We start from the raw sequence: 21,019 nt of genomic DNA on the forward strand, positions 1-21,019 counted from the left end.
TCACACTCGTTGGGATGTCTGTTTTAAAAAAGGAAAAAAACAGAGCATGCAACTCTGGATCTCAGGGTTGTAAGCTCTAGTCCCACCTTAGGTGTAGAAATTACTTAAAAATAAAATCTTGGGGTGCCTGGGTGGCTCAGTCGGCTAAGCACCTGACTCTTGATTTTGGCTCAGGTCATGAGCTCATGGTTTGCGGGATCGAGCCCTGTGTTGGGCTCTGTGCTGACAGTGCGGAGCCTGCTTGGGATTCTCTCTCCCACTCTCTCTCTCTGCCCCTCACCCCACCCACGAGCTCTGGCTCTCTGTCTGTCTCTCTCTCTCTCAAAATAAATAAATAAATAAACATTAAAAAAATAAAATAAGTCTTTAAAAAATCAAGATAAAATCTTAGGAAAGAAAAAAGACAAGATCGGTGAGCGTCTAGAGAAATTGCAACCTTGTGCATTGGTGGTGGGACTGTAAAGTAAGGTGGTCATGGGGGAAAATAGTATCGTGGGTCCTCAAAAAATCAAACGTAGAATTATCATCTCTTCCAGTAATCTCATTTCTGGGGATGTACACAAAAGAATCGAAAGCAGGGGCTGGAACAGCTATTTGGACACCCATGTTCATAGCAGCGTCCTCCCCAATAGCCAAAAGGTGGGCAGAGCCCCAGTGTCTGACAGGTGAATGGAGAAGCAGAAGCTGGTACACACACACAATGGAATATGACTCAGCCTTAAAAAGGAAGGAAATTCCAGGGGGCGCCTGGGTGGCTCAGTCGGTTAAGCATCCGACTTCGGCTCAGGTCATGATCTTGCGGTCCGTGAGTTCGAGCCCCGCGTCGGGCTCTGTGCTGACAGTTCAGAGCCTGGAGCCTGCTTCAGATTCTGTGTCTCCCTCTCTCTGACCCTCCCCTGTTCATGCTCTGTCTCTCTCTGTCTCAAAAATAAATAAACATTTAAAAAAAAAAAAAAAAAGGAAGGATATTCTGAGCCCTGCTGCAGCATGGCTGAACTTTTGAAGACATTCTGCTAAGTGGAACAAGCCAGTCACAAAAGGACGTACACGCTATGACACCTAAAGTAGTCAAAGTCATGGAGACAGAGAATAGGCTGGGGGGTTGTGGGGGCCAGGGGAGGAGTAAGTGGGAGTTACTGTTTAATGGGCCCCGCGGTTCGGTTTCGCAAGGTAAGCAAGTTCTAAAGATGGATGGTGGTGATGGTTACACACACATGTGAATGTCACTGAACTGAACACTCGGAAATGGTGCAAAAGGTGAATTTTACGATATGTGTATCTTGCCACAGTATAAAAGAAGGTATGGCCAGGGCTGTGCACAGACAGAGGAAGGGCCAAGTGCATGTGAACAACTCTTCTCGTGGACCAAAAGAGGTGAGCTGAGCAGAGCTGGGTGAGGTAGGGAGGAACTAGGCAGGACTGTCCCCCAGGGGCCCTGGAGATGGCCATCTCACTGGCCACCCTGTCCCTCCTACCATCCTGGGCCCCCACAGGAGTGTCCCTGGCACCCTGCTCTGCTGTTTCTGTTCTGCTCTGGGGGCTCGGGGAGTCCCGCCCATCCCACAAGAACACTCAGGCTGCCTGCTGCCTGGGACACCCAGGCGGGCTCCTAGACGGCCTGAGGAAGGTGTGGGGAGGATGTCCCCTCCCCCTCCTCTCCACCGACCCCCGAGGAACCCTTTCTCCTGCCACCCAGCGCTGTTCTAATTGTTGCTTTAGTTATTCCTCAGCTCAGAACCTCCCCAGCTCCCCTCTGCCCCTGAGCAGAACTCTCACTCCTCACACCAGCTTTAAGGTGTCCAAAGCAGCCTCCCTGCCCACTTTGTCCTCAGAGCCAATGGCATGGGACCGTTCCCTATCCCCTTTTTCCCTTGGTTAGCTTTTCCCTCTGCCAGGAATGGTATGTCACAATCCTGCCTATCTGCCCGGTGTGGGTTACTTACAAATCACAAAGGGGACAGGGGCGCCTGGGTGGCCCCATTGGTTGAGCATCTGACTCTTAATTTTGGCTCAGGTCGTGATCCCAGAGTTGTGAGATCGAGCCCCACATTGAGCCTTGCGTAGGGCTCTGTGCTGAGCGTAGAGCCTGCTTGGGATTCTCTCTCCCTCCCTCTCCCTCTCTCTCTCTCTCTCAAATAAAAAACAAAATGAACAAACAAAAAAAACAAAAAACAAAAACAAATCACAGTGGGGATAACCCTTCTCCAGCAGAGAGACCGAGGGTAGGTGCCCATCAATCAGTCCACCAAGGGCAGCGGAACAACCTGTGTGCCATGACGGATATAACAGGTGTAATGTGAAAGATACAGCATTATTCATAACAGAGTCTTGCCAAGAACATGTAGCTGGGGTCTAATAGAGCCTGTAGATCTGACTGCAATTTACAGGAAGTGAATAGGTTAGGGGAATGAATTAGATGACATCACAAAGAAACCATTAGATAAATTATGAGATCAGTGCATAAGACAATAGTTTTGAAACTCTTCAGAAAGTGGATGTGCAGGGGATCTTTTGTAGACTAAAAATAAATGCCAGTTGCAAGGCAGAAACCTAGATTGAACCCTGGTTCAAAAATAAAAGAGAGAAGGAGGGGAGGGAGGGAAGGAGGAATGGAGGGAGGAAGAAGGAAAGAAAAAAGCGGGGGAAAGAAGGAAAGAGAAAGGAAGGTGAAGCTATAAGATACATTTTGGGGACAATGGAGAAATTTGAGTATTAACCAAATATCACATGACATATAGGAATTATTGTTAATTTTGTTAGGTGGGGTAATAGTATATTTATGTAAGACAGTGTCTTTATACTGTGGAGATGCGTGCTGAAGGATTTAGGGGCAAAGTTTCAGACATCCATAATTTACTTTGAAATGGCTTGGCAGGAAAAAAAAAAAAAAAAGCAAATGTGGGAAAATGCTAATCATTGAATTTAGGTGCCGAAGATATGAAAGATCTTTGTTCCCTTCCTTCTTCTTTATTGTTTAGAATTTTTCAAAACAACACTGTAAAAGAAACAAAGCAAAATTCTGCCCATCTTCTGATTGAAACATGATCTCTCTCTCCTGCTCACCCCTGCTTTCCTTGATTCCTGGACAAGAATAAAGCCTTCTCTCCCTGTCCCAGGCCCACAGCCCTAGAGTCTGTGGTAGGACTTCTCTTTCCTACCGAGCTAGGGCTCCTTGGAGCAGGGACTCCGTGTATTTGCCTTTGAGTCCCCGTGCCACCACAGGGCCAGGCACACACCAGGGTTCAATAGCAAACGCTCACAGCTCATGCGTGCCTGGCCCTGTGAAAGTCGTTAGTTTTGTGAACTCCCCCAGTGAGCCATTTGGTGAAGTTGCTGTTAGCATCCCATTCTACAGATGGGGAAGCTGAGGCTCCACAAGTAGTGGAGTCATGTTTGGCTTCAGGTCTTGGCTGACTTGCAAGTCTAGTTACTGTGTCCAAACTGAATTATGTAAACTCAGTCCTTAACACCTTGATAAGATAAGTGGGGCTGACCAGTCTGATATTGCAGGGGCGGGTGGGGGGTGGGGGGAGGAGCTGGGCCGGAAGAGGGTAGAGATGTCCCCAGGGGCTGAACAAGGAAAAGCTGAGCCGTACTTGGTGTTTGAACACCTTATGGGTGTAAACTCACTTAATCCTCAGCAGTCCTCACGGTGGGGATAGAGAGAGGTTGTGTAGCCTGGTGGTCATGAGCTCAGACTCCAGGGCCAGCTGGCTGAGGCAAATCCAGTCTCCCTCACTTCTTGGCTGGTGATCCTCAGAAAAATTACTTAACTCTTGCATTCCTCAGTTTCCCCATCCATAAAATGGACCGTGATAGTGTTTTGCTTACACGCTGTGTCACGGTGGCCCAAGTTACTCATACAAAGTGCTTGACACAGTGCCTGTCTCAGAGTTAAGCGTGAACTCAGAGAGGTAGGAAAGCTGCCCAAGATCACACAGAAGGAGTACTGTGCCAGGGCCAGCTGATTCCAAATACTTTCCGTTCCAAATGCTTTCTAAATACTTCTTTGGAGCAAAGTCTGGGGCCAGGGGAACAAGCGTCTTAACGCCCCCAAACACCTGGCCCAACCTGGTTCTTGTCCTTTGTGAAGTGGAGGGCTTCCTAGGACTTGTCCCTTGCCTCCCCCCTTCCCTTTCCTTCCCTTGCCCCTCCTCCTTCCACTTTTCCCCCTCCCCCTGCCCTGCCCTGCCCTTCCTCCCTCTCTTCTTTCTCCCCCTCCCCCTGCCCCCTTCTTCATCTGCTCCTACCTCCATGGGCAGAGTAGAAAGAACCTTGGACTTCAGTTGTTACACTGCTCGTCCCTCTCTGCACCTCCGTTTTCCCAGTCTTAAGATGAGGGGCTGGACGACGGAAAAGTGAAGGTCACTGGCTTTATATCTGCTTGGGCTGGGACGGGTTCTCCAAGCCTGGTGCAATGGGCCCGAGCCAGGGGCGCTCCTCCCCATCGAGAAGGGGCGGCCAGCCTCCTACCTTCACGCCCCAGAAGCCTCACAGTGTTTGGGGGAGCAAGGGGGCCTCTGGCCATAGGGGCTGTGACTTCTCTGCCCAGCCCAGCCTAGACCAACTGGCTCTGGAGCCTGGGGCAGTGGCTCCGAGACAAACTGGTTCCCAGTTGGCTGGTAGCCAAAGACACCTAGATAGGAGTGGGGTTCATTGATAACTCCTGGCATCAGGCTGGGCTAGGCGACCGTTGAACTCTTCCAGGGTGTCAGGAATTGTTGCCATTGCCTTTAGGGAGGGCCGCCCTCAAAGCGGGCTGTGCTGCACCCACACGCCTCCATGCATTTCCACCAGCGTGGTGGGAGCTGGCTGGCCGGCCGTCACGTGACGGAGAGAGAACCTGGAAAGTCAGAGCTGCGAAGCCCCCCTCCCCAGTGGGTGAGTCCAGCTCCCTCCTGTGCGGGGGGGAGAACCGAGCCGCTCCCCCGCCCCCAAGAGAGGGAGGCCTTCTTCAGGGCACCTACCAAGGTGCAGGCAAGGACTGCACCCAGGGTGAGACCAGCAGCCACGCTGTTCCCTGTGGGGCCAGAGCTGGGCATGGCGGCAGGTGTAAAGGAGGAAAGGAGAGGTCGAGAAGCTGGAGGCAGGGAGGCCAGGGCTCTTTCCTGCGGCCTAAACTACACGCGCCCCTGTGCATGTCTAGTCTGTTCTCCACCCTAGTGCTCTGAATGGCCTGAGGTGATTCCACCCCTTCTGTGGGCCTCAGTTTCACCATCTGTCCCTATGAAGTTAGGCCAGATCATTCTTCCAGCAAACGTGTACTGTACCGAGGCCCTATTGTTTGCCAGGCTCCATGCGGGGCTCAGAGATACATTGCTGAACGAGATCCCCCGGGGAAGTGGGGCTTCGAAGGGGAAAGGTTGGGGGGTCTTTCATGAGGTGGGAGGGATGTGTCTCCCAGATCAAAGGAGAGCTTGTCCGATCCAAACTGTAGGGTCCCGAGGCCCTCCTGGCCTGCTGGCAGCCGGCACTCTGTTCTTCCGTCCTTTTGTTTATTGCTTACTTAGGGCTGGGGTCCCAGGCCAGAATCCAGGGCGGGCGGACGTGGGTAGCCCCGCAGATGGGGGGTTGAGGATGCCTTTTGAATGCTCTCAAGCCCGGTCCAGCTTCCCAGGCAGGTCTGATGTGAGGAACCCTAGTGAGCGGCCAGCCCGGTACCCCCCTCCCCTGCTGCAGGCCCGAGCCAGCTCTGTTCCTTGGCAACGTCCTGAGGAATCCAGCGGCTGCACGCTGGCTCCCTTCCTTTCCCCTCCCACCGACTGCCTGCGGGGGCTGGAGGCGGAGGCAGAGGCAGCAAGCCCCATTATAAAAAGCGACAGGGCTCAGGCGGCGAGGGCACGGCACTGAGCTCAGACACCCAGACACCGGCCCTGCCCGGACCCCCGCCCGCCCTCGGCCATGGCTTCACCACCTCTCTCGTGGCTGCTCCGCTTGGCCGCCCTCTGCCATCTGACTGCGCTGCTAGCCGGTGAGTGCGGGGGAGACTGCAGCCCCACTCGTGCCCTTCAGGCCTGACATGGGGCGGGGGGCAGACCCCACCTGGGTAAGGTCCATAGCAGCTCCTTCCAAAGGGTGTGGTACAGGGGGCTGGGCTCCTCCCTGACCCCAGATTCAAGGCTGTCCCTCCTGCTAGAAAGATTTCCAAGCTCGGAGACTGTGCCCGCCTGGCCCAGTGAGCAAGGGAGCTACCGCTCTGGCAGTGCTGAGAGGTAGTGTGGACCGCACAAGGGCGCCAGGCACAAAGGGGGTCTTAGGAGGGAGGGGGGCAGGGAAGCCTGAGGAAGTTCCTGCCGGGCGTCTGGGTGGGGGGCCCTGGCTGACAGCGGGCTGGGTCTCTCCCCCGGGGTTAATGTGTAACTGTCAGCCCAGATTCCTGAGTCGCAGCAGTGGCCGCGGCCCAGGCCATGGTAGGGATTTTCTCCTGTCCTGGTTTTGAGTAGGGGGCCCAGGAACCGTGGAGACCAAGGTCATTGCAGATCAGGGACTGGGCTTGTTGCTGTTGCTCTGCTCTGTAGTCCCTCTGCCCGTATCTTGACCATGATAGCATCCTCCTCCTCCAAGCATAGCTTAGAAAATGCTTTCACCTCCAAATACTTGCTTTCTGGAGCGTAGGACGTGGTAGGGCATGAGGTATGCATCCCACTGACACGACGAAGATGGAGACCCAGGGAGGTCTGAGCCAGACCATCTGGCAGGTTGAGGCTCAGAGAGGCTAGGAGCCTGCCTTGGGACACACAGCAAGTCTGAGGGAATGAGAGCCATCTCAAGCTGCCAGGACACCTCCATGGAGCAAACTGCCTTTCGAGTCCTTCTATGTGGGGGAAACCAAGAGCAGACCAGGGAGCAGGTGGTGGTGATGGGGGGCATGAGAGGCCAAGTGCTGCTGGCCTCCTGGGCTTGAACCCTAAAGCCAGAGGTGTTTGGAGGCAGTGAGCACTAGAAGACAGGGAATCAGATGGAAGTTGCTTTGCCATGGCCGTGACCCCAAGTGGGGTCTCGCCTTCTTTGGTCCCAGCGACTACACCCTCGAATATAGCTATTGCCTCCTGTGCGGTGAGGCCCAAAGCCTAGGAAGGCATTTTGGAAGCGGGAGGAGCACGGGTGCTGGAGTGAAGGGTTCGTATGGTAAGATAAAGAGGGATCCCAGGTCGGGGTTGGGGGGGACCCTGGACACTCTGTTTATTTCTGCCCTGATCTTGGTCACTGACTTTGCCGGAAGATACACTAATTCAACCCTTCTGAGCCTCAATTTCACTTCCTCCTCCTGGTATTGGGCTAGACTCACCTTGGAGGTCTTCACCCACACTGACGTTTGTGGCTCTGAGAGACCCCCTGGGAGGCCCCGCAGGACGAAGGAGTGTATGGTGTGGTCCAGAAGCCGGAGACACCCCAGGGGGTGCTGGGAGCTTTGTGGCTGCAGCTCTGGCTGGTGCGGGGGGCAGGTGCGTCAGTCCCCAAATGTGGGTTTGCGGGGCTGTGGCAGGAGGGAGGCTCCTCTGCTTTATATAACCAACCTGCAGATACAAGTCAGAGCAGAGAATTTTCTCCCCGAGCACTGACGCATTCACTCCTACTCAAACCCTGACAAGAAAGAGGGGGAAAAAAAAACCTGTTTTAAGCTGCTGTAGTCTGCCCCCCGATTAGCTGTGGAGGTGGATGGGGAAGGCACGGGAAGATAAATTCAGACTGTCAGATCCAGGCCCCGGTCGAATTTAAATAAAAATTCCTCTATTTCTTCGTTGGTTCAAATTGTATGTGCCACAGAGTGCTTTCTTGTGAATTTTGTTCATTCATTGAACAAATATTCGTTGGGCATCGGCTGGGTGCCAGCCCCCGTTGTAGGTGCTGGGGCCACATCAGCGAATAAAACGGCCAAAGATCCCAGTCCTCAGAGTGCTGAACACTCACCAGAGAAGACAGAGGATACAAAAAAATAAATCAGTAAACCATTTGGTCTGTTAGAAAGAAAAACATGCTGTGATTTATTCACATTAAAAAACATTTTTTTTTTCAACGTTTTTTATTTATTTTGGGGACAGAGAGAGACAGAGCATGAACGGGGGAGGGGCAGAGAGAGAGGGAGACACAGAGTCGGAAACAGGCTCCAGGCTCCGAGCCATCAGCCCAGAGCCCGACGCGGGGCTCGAACCCACGGACCGCAAGATCGTGACCTGGCTGAAGTCGGACGCTTAACCGGCTGCGCCACCCAGGCGCCCCAAAAAACATTTTTTTAATGTTTATTTATTGTGAGAGAGAGCGAGTGGGGGAGGGGGAGAGAGGGAGAGGGAGAGAGAGAGAGAATTCTTTTGCACTGCCAGAGCAGAGCCCTACGTGGGGCTCAAACTCAAGAACCATAAGATCATGACCTGAGTTGAAATCGAGTGGACGCTTAACCGACTGAGCCACTCAGGTGCCCCAACAAGCTGTGATTTAAAAAAACATGGAGGGGGGCTGCGGGGGGCGGGGAGGAGGTGTTGAAATTTTAAGTAGGGGTCAAGAGGGACTCCCGGAGAAGTAGCCATCAAGGGAGGTGAGGGAAGATCTTCATGGGTGTCTCTTTCAGGCAGTGGTTCTCAATGGGTGATTTGCGCCCCCCTCCCCAGGGGCATTTGGCAATTTCTGAAGACATTTTTGTTATTACAAATGTCGCCAAATTTCTGGTTGGGGGATGCTCAGAAATCTAGTGGGTAGAGGGCGGGGATGATGCTGAATATCTTACAGTGCACAAGACAGTTCCCACAACAAAGAATTATCTGGTCCAAAATGTCAATGGTGTTGCTGTTGAGTAAACCCCCGGTCCAGATATTTAAAAATCTTCACTCTCATAACCACCCTGTGAAGCAGATATTACCACGCCCATTTTACAGGTAAGGGTACTGAGGCTCAGACAGCCTAAGTGACTTGTCCAGGACACATACCTGAGCAACGGCTCAAGCCCTGTCTCTATCGCCTCACCCAGAGACCCACAACATTCTTGTCTCCTCCTGCCCATAAGCCTCTTAGCAGTCCTTGAGGTCCAGCCTACAGGATACCTCCTCCAAGAAGCCTCCCTTGATTACTTGCAGTGGGAAGTGGTCTCTCCCTCATGCAAATCTCAGCACATTTAGGGTATATTCTGGAACATGGTGTTTCCACCTGGTGTTTAAGGCTGTTTAGAATGGGGGGGGGGGAGGTCCAGAGGTTGGGAGGAAAACAAGATCTGCCACTAAGCAGCTGTGTGGCCTCGGGCAAGTCATTTAACCTCCCTGATTATCAGCTTCTGTGTCAATTAAATTGAGGTAACAATACTCCCTTTGCAGGGGTGCTGGGAATTAATAACAGCAGATGTGCCTGTGCTAAGCACAGGGTCCAGTACAGAGTAATATAAGTCATGATACTTTGTGGGCATGTCTTGGCTGCCCTTCAGGCTGAGACCTCCTGAGGACAGAGACAGTTCTGCTCACTGTGCCTCACAACACCCAGCACGGGGCCTGGCAAGAGGGAAAATCAGCATTTGACTGAGAAAACACCACGAGCTAATAGTGTGGGGTTGAGGCACTCTCTCTAAGCTCAGCACCAGCACCAATGGGAGGAAGGAAGGGCTCAGGGTTAAGAACAAGAGGGCCCGGGTCTTTGTAGATGCTCAAAAGTAATTCAGTAAGTGTTGGCTGAATCAGGAAACGGATGGATGGATGGATGGATGGATGGATGGACAGATGGACAGATGGGGAGGTAGGCGGAGGGGTAAGTAAATTGAGACATTATTTCATTCAATTACTATTTTTTGAATGTCTACTTTGTGCTGGGAAGCACTGTGACACCAAGACTGGCAAGGTCCCTGCCTTCTCAAAACTCATATGACAGTAGATGGCTGGCTGGTTGGAAGCATTATCTCCAATGACAGGAAAGAAAATTTCAGTTCCGAGAAGAAAAACCTCCTTAGGTTAGTTATACAACCCTTCCCCAGGAACAGAACCTGGCCAAGGGCATTTAGGCACTGTGGCAGAAGGTGGGGACTTTGGGGACAGGCTGATTTCGTGGCTCTTTAAAGCCGCAGGAGTAAGCAGTGGCCTGCCCCATCCTGGGACATAGAGTCAAGGACACAGACTCACAAAACCTAGCATATCCCTCCTGCCCACTGGCAGCCTCCCCGTGGCTCTAGGTCACCTGAGGGCACTGTTCCAGGGTTTTTCAGAGAAGGGCACCTACCAGACCAATCCAGGGAATTGCCTTCCCAGCTCTGTTCAACAGGGTCTATGGAGTATGCAGCCGAGTCATTCCAAAGGCAGGTGATAAGGCAGCGAAGTCGCTTTCACATCCTGGTTCCTCAGAGAGAAAGGGCAGCCTGTGGCTTAGGGACCGGCCACTGGAGTGCTTCCTGCCCACCTCAGGAGCTGCTAGTGCCGCCCCTTGATGGCCCAGGCTAGCGCAGCCCTGCAGATCCTGAACCACCCTTCCACAGTTGGGGTGGGCTGAGGCTACGGGGGAGCGATGGGAGAGGAGGTGGCACATTCTAGAAGGGGTGCATGTGCGTGTGCTTGCACCTGTATTTGGGAAGGCAGAGCCTGTTTGCATATCCATGTCCGTGTAAATACTTGTGCATGAGTAAGTATCAGCTGGGTCCTCCCTGGTTCTGCTGGGCTCTCATTCAGCTCTCTGGACTCCACTGCCCTGGAAGTCCTGGCCTCTAGAATTTTGCAAAACCCTCTGGGGTCTTGCTTCTGCTGCATATGACTTTGACCCAGCTCCAAAACTCAGGCTCTTCCTTATTTTTTACATACCCTTCTTGAGAAGACACCAAGCAGAATAAATGTTGCTGGCGATTTTAGGGCAAGGAGGAAGGAAGAAAGGAAAAGCCATGCAAACAGCTTTTCAAATGTTTACATAAAATATTTGAGCTCTCAACTCTCTGTTGAGTCACCCTCACCCTGTCCTGGGGTTTCTCTCTGGCTACATGCCATCAGCAGCCATTAGCCATCCCACTGTGCCCCCACCCCACGCACAGCCCCCACCTTCCACCCCTTCTCCTTACTCCGGCTCCCCTGTCTTGCCCAGGGGGCTCCCAATGGCCCCTCGGTTCCCCTTAGCAACTACTCCCACACTCCTCTTGGGTCTTAATGGAAGAACAAAGGATCCCCTACCCCCTACTCAGCAGACCCAGCTCCCAGCTTCCTTAGAAGGTGGTTGTACTTCCACATTTAAAATTTTTTATCTATTACACGTGCCTGATCATATGTATGCCTTTATGTGTTTTTTGGGGGGGGTATGTGTGTGCATTCTGTTTGTTGGTGTGTGTGTGTACGTGTGTGTATGTGTCATAGGGTGGGCACATGAGATGTGGTGGAGAGAGGTCTGGGTGTATCTCAGAGGTCATGGAAATCCATGAATAAGAATCAGCCTGTGAGGGAGGAGTGGGGTGTGTATGCAGGGGGTGGAGGGTCGGGGGGTTGATAGTTGAGCTGGTGACTTACTGGGGGGACGGGGGGGTGCGTAGACCCATGGGCCCAGAAGAGATCAGAGCCTGGCCTCACAGGAGAGCCCGTCCCATCACTTGCTGGCTGTGTGACCTCAGGCAGGTCCCTGTCACTCTCCGATTTGTCTCCCCTTCTGTACACTGACCAACGACAGTGACTTAATTTCATTTAAAAAAATGTTTATAGCTTTTAAAAAAGTTTTTATTTATTTATTTATTTTGAAAGAGAGAGAGCATGTGGGGGAGGGGCAGAGAGAGAGAGAGAGAGAGAGAGAGAGAGAGAGAGAATCCCAAGCAGGCTCCACACCATTAGTGCAGAGCCAGATGTGGGGCTTAAACTCATGAACCATGAGATCATGACCTGAGCCAAAACCAAGAGATGCTTACCAATTGAGCCACCCAGGCACCCTAGCTGGCAACTTGATTTTTATTTATTTATTTTTTAACATTTATTTTCGAGAGACAGAGCACGAGTGGGGGAGAGGCAGAGAGAGAGGGAGACACAGAATCCAAAGCAGGCTCCAGGCTCTGAGCTGTCAGCACAGAGCCCGACGTGTGCTGTCAGCACAGGGCCTGAGCTCAGGGACTGCGAGATCATGACCCGGGCCAAAGTCGGCCACCCAACCGACTGAGCCGCCCAGGCGCTCTGCAACTTGATTTTTATTTTTTTATTTTTATTTATTTAAAAAACATTTTTTTTAATGTTTATTTATTTTTGAGACAGAGAGAGACCGAGCATGAGCAGGGGAGGGGCAGAGAGAAAGGGAGATACAGAATCTGAAACAGGCTCCAGGCTCCGAGCTGTCAGCACAGAGCCCGACGCGGGGCTCAAACTCACGAACTGTGAGATCATGACCTGAGCCGAAGTCGGACGCTTAACCGACTGAGCCACCCAGGCACCCCACCACTTGATTTTTAAAATGAACCCTTACTACGTGCCAGGCACTAAGAGCTTTGTAAGTGAGACTACATCTTCATTAATTTATATAACATCCCTATGAGGTAGATACTATCACTGTCCCTATTGCACAGGTAGGGAAACTGAGGCATAGAGAGGTTTGGCCGGGGATGGGGGACTGAGGTCAAGGGCCTTGAAGACCAGGGTGTGCAGGGCATCGGCTGTGTCCTGGGACTGGGAAGCCAGATGCCCTTGGACAGTCCTGCTGACTGGGGGCCTCTGTGGGCTCAGGACAGCACCTCGGTGTGAAGAAATGCAACGTCACCTGCAGCAAGATGACCTCGGAGATCCCTGTGGCTTTACTAGTCCACTACCAACGAAATCAAGAATCCTGCGGCAAGCATGCCATCATGTAGGTACTCGGGCTCTCGGCCTCTACTAATCCCTGTCCACATTCTTCCTCCTCAACCTGGGCTCCCGCCAAGGGCCTCAGCAAATGCTCCTCCTGCTCCTGGCTCCCTGACTCCTCGATGACCTTGATATCTGTGTCCCAAGATAAAAGTGGGAGCGGCTTCCTGAAAGGCCTTTGGTCTGGAGCAGCCACCAAGGGGTGGTATGTTTTAGGCAGCCCTTGGACCCGCTGGGCAGGTAAAGCACTGTGGTCTCAAGGGCAGGCTCCAGACTCCAACAGATGTGGTGCAAATCCTGGCTTCACCACTGACAGGTTGCGTGGCCCTGCTCACACTCGCTACCCTCTGGGCTTTAGTTTCCTTATCTATAAAACGGGGTAGTTGGGAGGATGAGAGGCGATCACGTAAATAAGCAGCTTGGCAGGGTGCCCAAAAGCCGCTGATGGGAAAGGCAGAGATTATTATCTGCACTTGACAGATGAGGAAACAGGATTCCAGTGAGATTTGGGGCAGGGGCCAACCTGAACCAGCCCCCCCACCGGCCCCCGCCCATCCCGACCGTCGGGACCCTTGGCTGTCTTGGCCGCTTACTCTCCTGGGGTCCTCTTGGGTCCCGCCCAGTCGCCCAGCCCCATGACCTTTCCACAGACCGACCTTCGGGCCTGGCGTCAGGAAATGGCTAGAGGCTCTCAACGTCTAGGCTCAGCTAAAGGAAGTCGTGTCCTTCACTCCACTGACTGCACAGTTACCACGAGGGGCTGCTGCCTGACCTCTCTGCTCACCTGCCAGGGCTTGCTTCCCCCGGACTCCCCCACAAATTTGCTTCTGTTTTCTAGGTAAAGGGGAAGTAGGCAGCCCCAGGGAGGCGACTGTGGCACCAGGCAGCACCTCGCCTATGGGGGCCTGAAGGCTTATGCTTGCTCCCTGCACTTCTCTGGTTTCCCAGCGTGCCGGAGCCACGCACGTTCGCGTTACCTCTCTGAGCCTCGGTTTTCTCATCTGTAAAATGGGGATGGGCATGGTAGCCACCTCTCAGGATGGGTGTGAGGTTGAAACAGGCAAAATGCCTGCTAGCACAGTGGCATGGAGCGTGAGCCCCAGGCAGCTCTGAGCCGTGTGCTCGGCAGTTAGCCAGCCAGAGGAAGCTCAAGATTCGGATGGCCCTCGGGGTCCCGACGGGACCACCATATATGTGGCTGTAGCTCACTAAATATGTTTTCAGCCTGAGGATGCACACTAAGAGAGGAGGTAGAGGTCTGGAGGGCAGCCTGTAACTGAGGGAGAGGAGGAAGAGGACATTTAAATCAGCTCCTTCCAGAGAGAGGAGGCCTTACTTACCCAGAGCTCACCAGTCACACACCTGACAGCAGGGAACAGCTGTGGACGGCTCCCCCAGTCAGAAGACTCACAACCCAGAGTCCCCTGCCTTAATGGTAACGATATTCTTATTAACAGTGGTCCTCTGAGTCTCCTACTCTGAGCCAGGTGCTTTATATCATTTTCTTTTCTTTTTTCTTTCTTTCTTTCTTCTTTTACAATAACACAAAAGTGGGGTGGCCAACTTGTCCCAATTTTCTGGGACTTTCACAGAGAAGTTCCAGATCTTGAGGACCCCCCCTCTGTCCCAGCTTTTCCGGGGAGGTTGGTCACCCCGTAGAAGGTAGGTATGCTATCTCTATTTCTCAGGCGAGGACAGGGAAATCCCAGAACTCAAGCTGCCCAAGCTAATCAGCTCACAGCTCACAGCTCACAGCTAATAAGTGTTGGGGGCAGGATTTCCGGCCGGGTCTATTCACCTGCAGAGCATTTGCACGATGCCTCTACTCCACATGGCATCTGGGCATCACCGGGCCCCTGTCTTCCTTCCTTGTAGCTTGAGGACCAAACAGAACAAAACCTTCTGTGCTGATCCAAAGGCGAAATGGGTCCAGAAAGCCATGGCACATCTAGAGCGCCAGACTGCTATGCCGGTGCAAAATGGCGGCACGTTCGAGAAGCAAATTGGCGTGGGTGAACCCAGGACCACCCTGGCCGCCAGGGGAATGGACAAGTCTACGGTCACAGAGCCCAAAGCTACCCGGGAAAGCAGTGGCCAGGAGGCACAGAGGGCCTTGGGGACTTCTCCAGAGCTGTCGACAGGAGTGGCTGATTCCTGGGGGACCAGGTTCCCCTCCACTTCAAAGGCTCCAGATGGAGGGCCTCCAGCTGGGTCCCAGAGGACTGAGCTTTTCAACGCCGCTGCCCTCACCACCCCGGCGTCCTGGCAGAGTTCTGCCTACAAACCTGGGTCGGGCCTCTGGGCTGAGGGAAAGGCCTCTGAGGCCCTCCCCACCCAGGCCCCCGCCACCCAGGCCCCCGCCACCCAGGCCCCCCCCACCCAGGCCTCCTCCACCCAGACCCCCTCCACCCAGGCCCCCCCCACCCAGGCCCCCTCTACCCAGACCCTCCTTACCCAAGACCCCTCCACCCAGACCCTCCCTACCCAGGCCCCCCCTACCCAGGTCCCCACCATTTTATACACAGCCTCAGAGGACCAACCTGTGTGGACCTCTGGCCCCATGCCAGAGAACTCTCTAGGGCCCGTGGAGATGGGTCCCATTTCAGCTCACACGGATGCTCTCAGAGGGTCTGACAGCATGCCCCGTCTCTCCATGGTCCCTGTGTCCTCAGAAAGTGTTCCCAGCAGGGAGCCAGTGGCCTCAGGCAGCTGGACCCCTAAGGCTGAGGAGCCCATCCATGCCACTGTGGACCCCCAGCGGCTGGAAGTCCTCATTACTCCTGTCCCTGACTCCCAGGCGGCCACCCGGAGGCAGGCAGTAGGGCTGTTGGCCTTCCTCGGCCTCCTCTTCTGCCTGGGGGTGGCCATGTTCGCCTACCAAAGCCTCCAGGGCTGCCCCCGCAAGATGGCAGGGGACATGGTGGACGGGCTTCGCTATGTCCCCCGGAGCTGCGGCAGTAACTCGTACGTCCTGGTGCCCGTGTGAGCTGCCCACCTGCCTGCGTCCAGTTGTTCAACTCAGACAGCCGCCTGGGGTCCCCCATCCTTATATCCACCCTCACCCAAGGCCTGGCCTGAGCTGGGATGATCAGAGCAAGGACGCAGGATCTTTCGCGAGGAACTGCTCCCAGCTCCCGGGCACGCCCCAGGAGGCCACTCCTCACCTTTGTTGACCTACCCGGGACAGGAGTGGTGGCCTTTGCAACTCACTCCCGTGTCCCCAAGTCAGGAAACTTCTGCTGCTGGCTGGTTAGAGGTTCCCTTTGACACAGTCCCAGACCCAGTAAACAATTATTTATTGAACAAACGCCCGGCCCCTCTGGTTCCCATGCCCACACGTTACCACGGTCATCCCATCTCACGAATGAGCCTCAGGCCAGGCCCCTCCTGCCCCACTCCCTCAGACCTCATCGTGTCTCTTGGTCCCGCTGCAGTCGCCAGTCACCCCGGCTACCTGCGGTGCTATCTCCCCCATCCCCTGTACAGAGCCCACACCCAGCCGGGGACCCGTCTTCTCTTGCATGAGGCTAGTGTGGCGTTTCCTGGGACTGCCCCCAGGAAGGCTCTGCCCTCGGTTAGGCATTGTGGGAAGGGGAGACCAAGCGACCTGGTGGCTTTGATTTGTGTTTCTTCTCAGTCGATGCTGTGCAGAGGAGGGACATTGGCTTTGAGCGTGAAAGCTGGGGTTCTAGTCCCGGGCCCATCACCAACCCAGCAAGGCATCCGTACCTCTGGTTTTCCATCTGGGGAAGCAAAGAGTCATGGCAAATGTGTGACAGTAATCTGTCCTGACGGGCATCACTCACTGGTCCAGACACCCCCCTTTTCCCAGACCCTGGGTGTAGCCTCACAACGGAACACACCTCAGCCGGTCTTCACCCGCCAGGGAGCCCGGCACGCTGCTGGGCTCTGAGACTGGGAGCGGTGCAAGAGAGAGATCTGATAGCTCAGGTCCTGCTCTGTGGGAGGGAGTCAGCTCTGTGGGCCCCCTGAGGGGACCAGGCTGGCTTTGAGAACAGCCCTCTCAGGGTCACCAGGCTTGCAGGGACACCCGGACAAGCCCAAGTGATGTGTGACAGGCTGAGGAGGAGTGGAGGCCTGCGGGCTCCCCGGGGGGCTGAGGCGCTCAGGAAAAGGAAAGGGGGAGGCTGCAGGGGGCAGCCCCTGGCCTGTGTGAGGGACTTGGGCCCTGCGTTTGCCGTTTCTGCAGCCTGGAGTCCTCTTCTGCCTCTCTCACTCGCTAACAACACTGCTGTCCTCCGGTCCGGGTCTTCCCTCACCCTCCAGCCCACCACAGGCAGGGCCAGGGTTGCAAAGACATTTTCCATGGGATCAGAGTCCACCGCTGAAACCTGAGGTTCCGTGTTTACCTCTGAAAGACTCCGTCCTGTGGGGAGGGAAGCTGTGGGCACCAAGTCAGGGGTTCCCTTTTTGGGTGCTGAGGACTCAGGCAGGCCTGACAGGGCCTGCGGGCCTCATCCCTCAGAGTCCCCAGGGGCAGCTCTCCCCCTCCCTCTGTCCCTGACGGTGACCCTTGCCCCCCACCTGGGGAGCCTCCCATGAGCCAGGCTTCCCCCAGGTGTGGGTGACACTCTACTTGGCAGATAGATGCTCAGAGGAAGCAGACACAGCTTTGGCCCACAGAGAGGGGCCCTCCTGCACCGCCTGCTGCACACGACCTGGGATGTTGGGGCCTGGCTCTAGTGGGGGGCACTCTGATGGCTTGGAGGGCAGACAGCAGGTCTAAATGCACTTTTTTGGGCTCCCCCAGGTTTGGAGAGCCCTCGAGGAGTGGAGCACCCATGATGGGGCTCCCTACTTTTGTGAGGAGACAGCTGGGAGCGGCCAGTTCCCCTTCCACAGACTTGATTAGTCCCCCTCCCCCCAAGCAGGACATGGGCAAGGACAATTTGGGGGGGGGGAGGACTTTGGAAGGAGTTGGTTGATCCTTTGCTTTTCCAATCCTATCACCAATGTCTGTGCCATTTTGTATTTTACTAATAAAATTGAAAAGTCTTGTGAATCGAATAAAGTAACTTGCTCTAGGGCAGGCTCAGCAACCAGACCTCAGGGGCGATGGCATAAAGGAGGGGCCTAGAATCTCTGGGTCCAGCCCGCGTGGGGTGGAGGAGGAGTCCTTTACAGTCAGTAGGAGAAGCAGCACTAGGGATAGGGGGTGAGGAGGGTTGAGTCCCTGGCCTGGCTTTGTTCTGCTCTGCTGTGTGACTTTGGGCAGTGCCTTCACCTCTCTGGGCCTGTTTACCATCAGGCGTGAGACTTCTCCTAGTGGCTCCCTTCCCTGGCAGGAATCAGAATCTCTTATGAAGCCACTCCTGTGCCTCCCCGTGCCTACTAAACCTCCATCTCTGGGGCCTTAGTAGCACCATTAGCGATCCGGTCATCCATGGGAGCACAGTGGGCCACATTTTCTTCTTGGCTACTTTGACTCATTGCTGGTCCAGATAAAGATCAAAAAGAGATTACTTCCCGAAGGACTTGGGTGTTCACAGATAGGACCCAAACCCAAACCTCCTGGTGGCCCCTAAGCCGTCCAATGTCCCAGGGTGGCATCATAAGAGCTGCTATGTACAGTTGTGTAGATTGGGAACTGCACAAGTTTCTACAGATCAAGTCCAGCCTATTATTACACAATATTTCATGGATCCTGAGATGCACATTTTTTTTTTGCATTGTGACATCTTTGGAATTGGGATTTGTCCTCCAATCCATGGCTTGTCATAGTTTAATTGACAGGTCTTTTTTTTGTTTATTAGTAGTTTACTAAATATCAGAGTGCCCTACAGCCAATGGCATTTTAGATTAGATATCTACACGGTGTTTTTAAAAATTAGAGGCAGTATGTAAAAATCAGGAAATTACACACACAAGCCTATTCTTCTGTGTTCTCTCGGGTGACTCAGAAGGTCTGGCCCTACCACGACATCAGTGGGTCAGGCCCCAGCAGCAGCTTCCTCTTGAGAAGGGGCAGGCCAGGGTGAGACCCCCAGTTCTCTAGCATCCCCTAACCGCTTAGCGCTCTTGGAGCTTGTGACCATGTCAAGTACCGTTTTTCATCACCCTTCTCTTGTTTATCTTAGAGCAAGGATATTTTTGTCCAAACCCAAGTCTGCACCGAAAGTGGGACAAGGTCATGATGGGCACATGACTTTTCTTATACCCTGCTGCCTTCCTCCTTCATTTTACTACCTGCCAAACCCCACAGGCATGTGGGTTTGAGGGTCCTGTGTGAATCTGAGGTTGCTGCCTCTGTGCAAGCTGCCCATTCTAGTACGTCCCTTGGCAGCGAGCCACAGCTCTGCCCGAGCCCCCTCAAGCTCATTTCCTCCTGCTTTTGCCCATTCCACACCCAAGGAGGAGCTCAGAGGCAAGGTCACAAGCCTCCAGCCTCTCGAACCCCATCCTTTCGGCAACATGGAACATGACCAGAGGCTTTGCAATTTGTTTTGTTTTTTAATCACATTGTTAGGTAAGGTTTAAACTCCTCTTGCTCCAGAAGAGGATGGAGAGTGGGAGAGACCTGAATTCTGGCTCAGTCCGGAGCAGTACCCTGGGGATCCTGGAGCGTTCGGTTTTCTTTCACTTAGACGGCTACACTTCACACGTGGTGCCCAAATTCACTCAGAGTTGGAAGGAGACTCAGAGGCCTCTCAAATCTCTGACAGGGCTGTGGGGTCTCTGAGACGTCATCAGATAATAAAAGCCACTGTTTGTTTAGTGTTTACCCCTGCCAGGCAGTGTGCTAAGTTCTCTGCATACAATGTGCCCATCTTGCAGTTGAGGAAAGGAAGGCTCTTCAAGCCCAAGGTTAAGTGGCAGAGATGGGGATCTGACCTGCAGTCTTTCTCCAGGACTTGAATGTTAGTCTTTGTTTCTGAAAGTATGAGCCATCGATTCTTTTTATTTTTTTAACATTAAAAAAATGTTTATTTATTTAGCAAGAGTCAGTGGGGGAGGGGCAGAGAGAGAGAAGGTGAGAGAGCATCCCAAGCAGGCTCCACGGCTGTCAGCGCAGAGCCGACTCTTTAACAGTGAGATCATGACCCGAGCTGAAATCAAGAGTTGGACTCTTAACTGACTGAGCTACCCAGGCATCCCTGAACCACGGATTCTTAAAAGTACAGACACCAGGCCCCCACTTCAGAGCCACTGGATCCAGACTCCAGGGATGAAAGCACCTTTAAGCTGCTGTCCTTACCCCTTCCTCTCCTGCCTGCCCCCCTCCGCCCTGCACTGCCCTCCAAGTTAGAGATTTGGCACCTAGCCCAAGTTTTGGAGACCACCCCCCCTTCCCTGCCCCCATCCCTGTCCAAGGCCCGCCCACTCCATCCCCCACCGAGGCTTGCAGGGTCCTGTGGGCAGTAGCCACTAACAGCCTTCCCACTCTCTGCCCTTTGCCGTTAGTCCCTTCCCTCCCCTGTGTCCTCTGTACATTCCCCAAATGGGTGAGGCCAGGCAGAAAAATAAAGAAATGAATGGCTGGGAATTTCCAGGGTGAGGCTGAATAATAGGCTCCTGGGAGCTGTGCGTGTGTGTGTGTGTGTGTGTGTGTGTGTGTGTGTACCCATGCCCTGTTGTCCTACGTGTACAAGAGTTCAGGAGACCACCTGTGTCCCATTCACTTCTGCTCAGTCATGTGCTTTCCCAGACAAAGAATGTTTCAGCCGCTGGGATTTAAGAAAAGATCTGGTGCCAGGCTAGCTTTCTTAAACTGACTGCAAACTTCCGTGGTTGGACCCATGAGAGATCTCCTTGATCTCACCACATTGGTGGAAGCGATGCCCCTCTCTTAAATTCAAGGAATCTCTTGCCCGCAAAGGACAGGACAGAATTATTTGTAATGAGCAGCTTTTTTTTTTTTTTTTTAAACCAATACAGGAGCAGAATACAGCATGGAGATTTCTGGTTACATAATTTTGGGCAAGTTGCTTAACCTCTCTTGGCCTCAGTTTTCTCCATTGCACATAGTGAGCTCTCAGTAATAGAACCCATGATCATGCAACAGATGTTTCCAAAGGGTTTGAAACATCCTAGTTCTATTCACTTTGGTTACTGGATACCCAAACAAGACTGTGGAATCGTAAGTATTAAGAAAGGCAGCCTTCTTGGTTTTCAGCTAAAGCAGGGTAAAGAAATGTTATGGTGCCATTATGCAGCTGTTCAAGTTGATGTAACTTTTCTCCTATACGTTGCTTTTGAAACTGACAAGGTCAAAACTCATGAATCCCAACTAAATTGAT

The 21,019-nt window shown here is 53.4% G+C and overlaps 1 protein-coding gene across 1 annotated transcript; it reads left to right on the top strand.

Annotated features, from left to right (window-relative positions):
• The first annotated feature begins 5,806 nt into the window (after positions 1-5,806).
• On the top strand, positions 5,807-17,784 carry CX3CL1 (C-X3-C motif chemokine ligand 1). The gene is made up of 3 exons (XM_042920176.1): positions 5,807-5,971; positions 12,645-12,765; positions 14,637-17,784. Exons 1-3 carry the CDS (start codon positions 5,902-5,904, stop codon positions 15,745-15,747), a joined length of 1,302 nt encoding a protein of 433 aa, XP_042776110.1. The 5' UTR covers positions 5,807-5,901; the 3' UTR covers positions 15,748-17,784.
• Positions 17,785-21,019: the final 3,235 nt, after the last annotated feature.

The sequence above is a fragment of the Panthera leo genome, chromosome E2 (assembly GCF_018350215.1).
Source record: "Panthera leo isolate Ple1 chromosome E2, P.leo_Ple1_pat1.1, whole genome shotgun sequence".
Classification (NCBI taxonomy): domain Eukaryota; kingdom Metazoa; phylum Chordata; class Mammalia; order Carnivora; family Felidae; genus Panthera; species Panthera leo.

What these genes read in the sequence shown, in the direction of transcription:
- CX3CL1 (XM_042920176.1), top strand. Translation starts at nt 5,902, where the DNA reads ATGGCTTCACCACCTCTCTCGTGGCTGCTCCGCTTGGCCGCCCTCTGC. An exon ending in TCTGACTGCGCTGCTAGCCG is followed by an intron (nt 5,972 to 12,644) that starts GTGAGTGCGGGG and finishes CTGTGGGCTCAG; the next exon opens with GACAGCACCTCGGTGTGAAG. An exon ending in TGCGGCAAGCATGCCATCAT is followed by an intron (nt 12,766 to 14,636) that starts GTAGGTACTCGG and finishes CCTTCCTTGTAG; the next exon opens with CTTGAGGACCAAACAGAACA.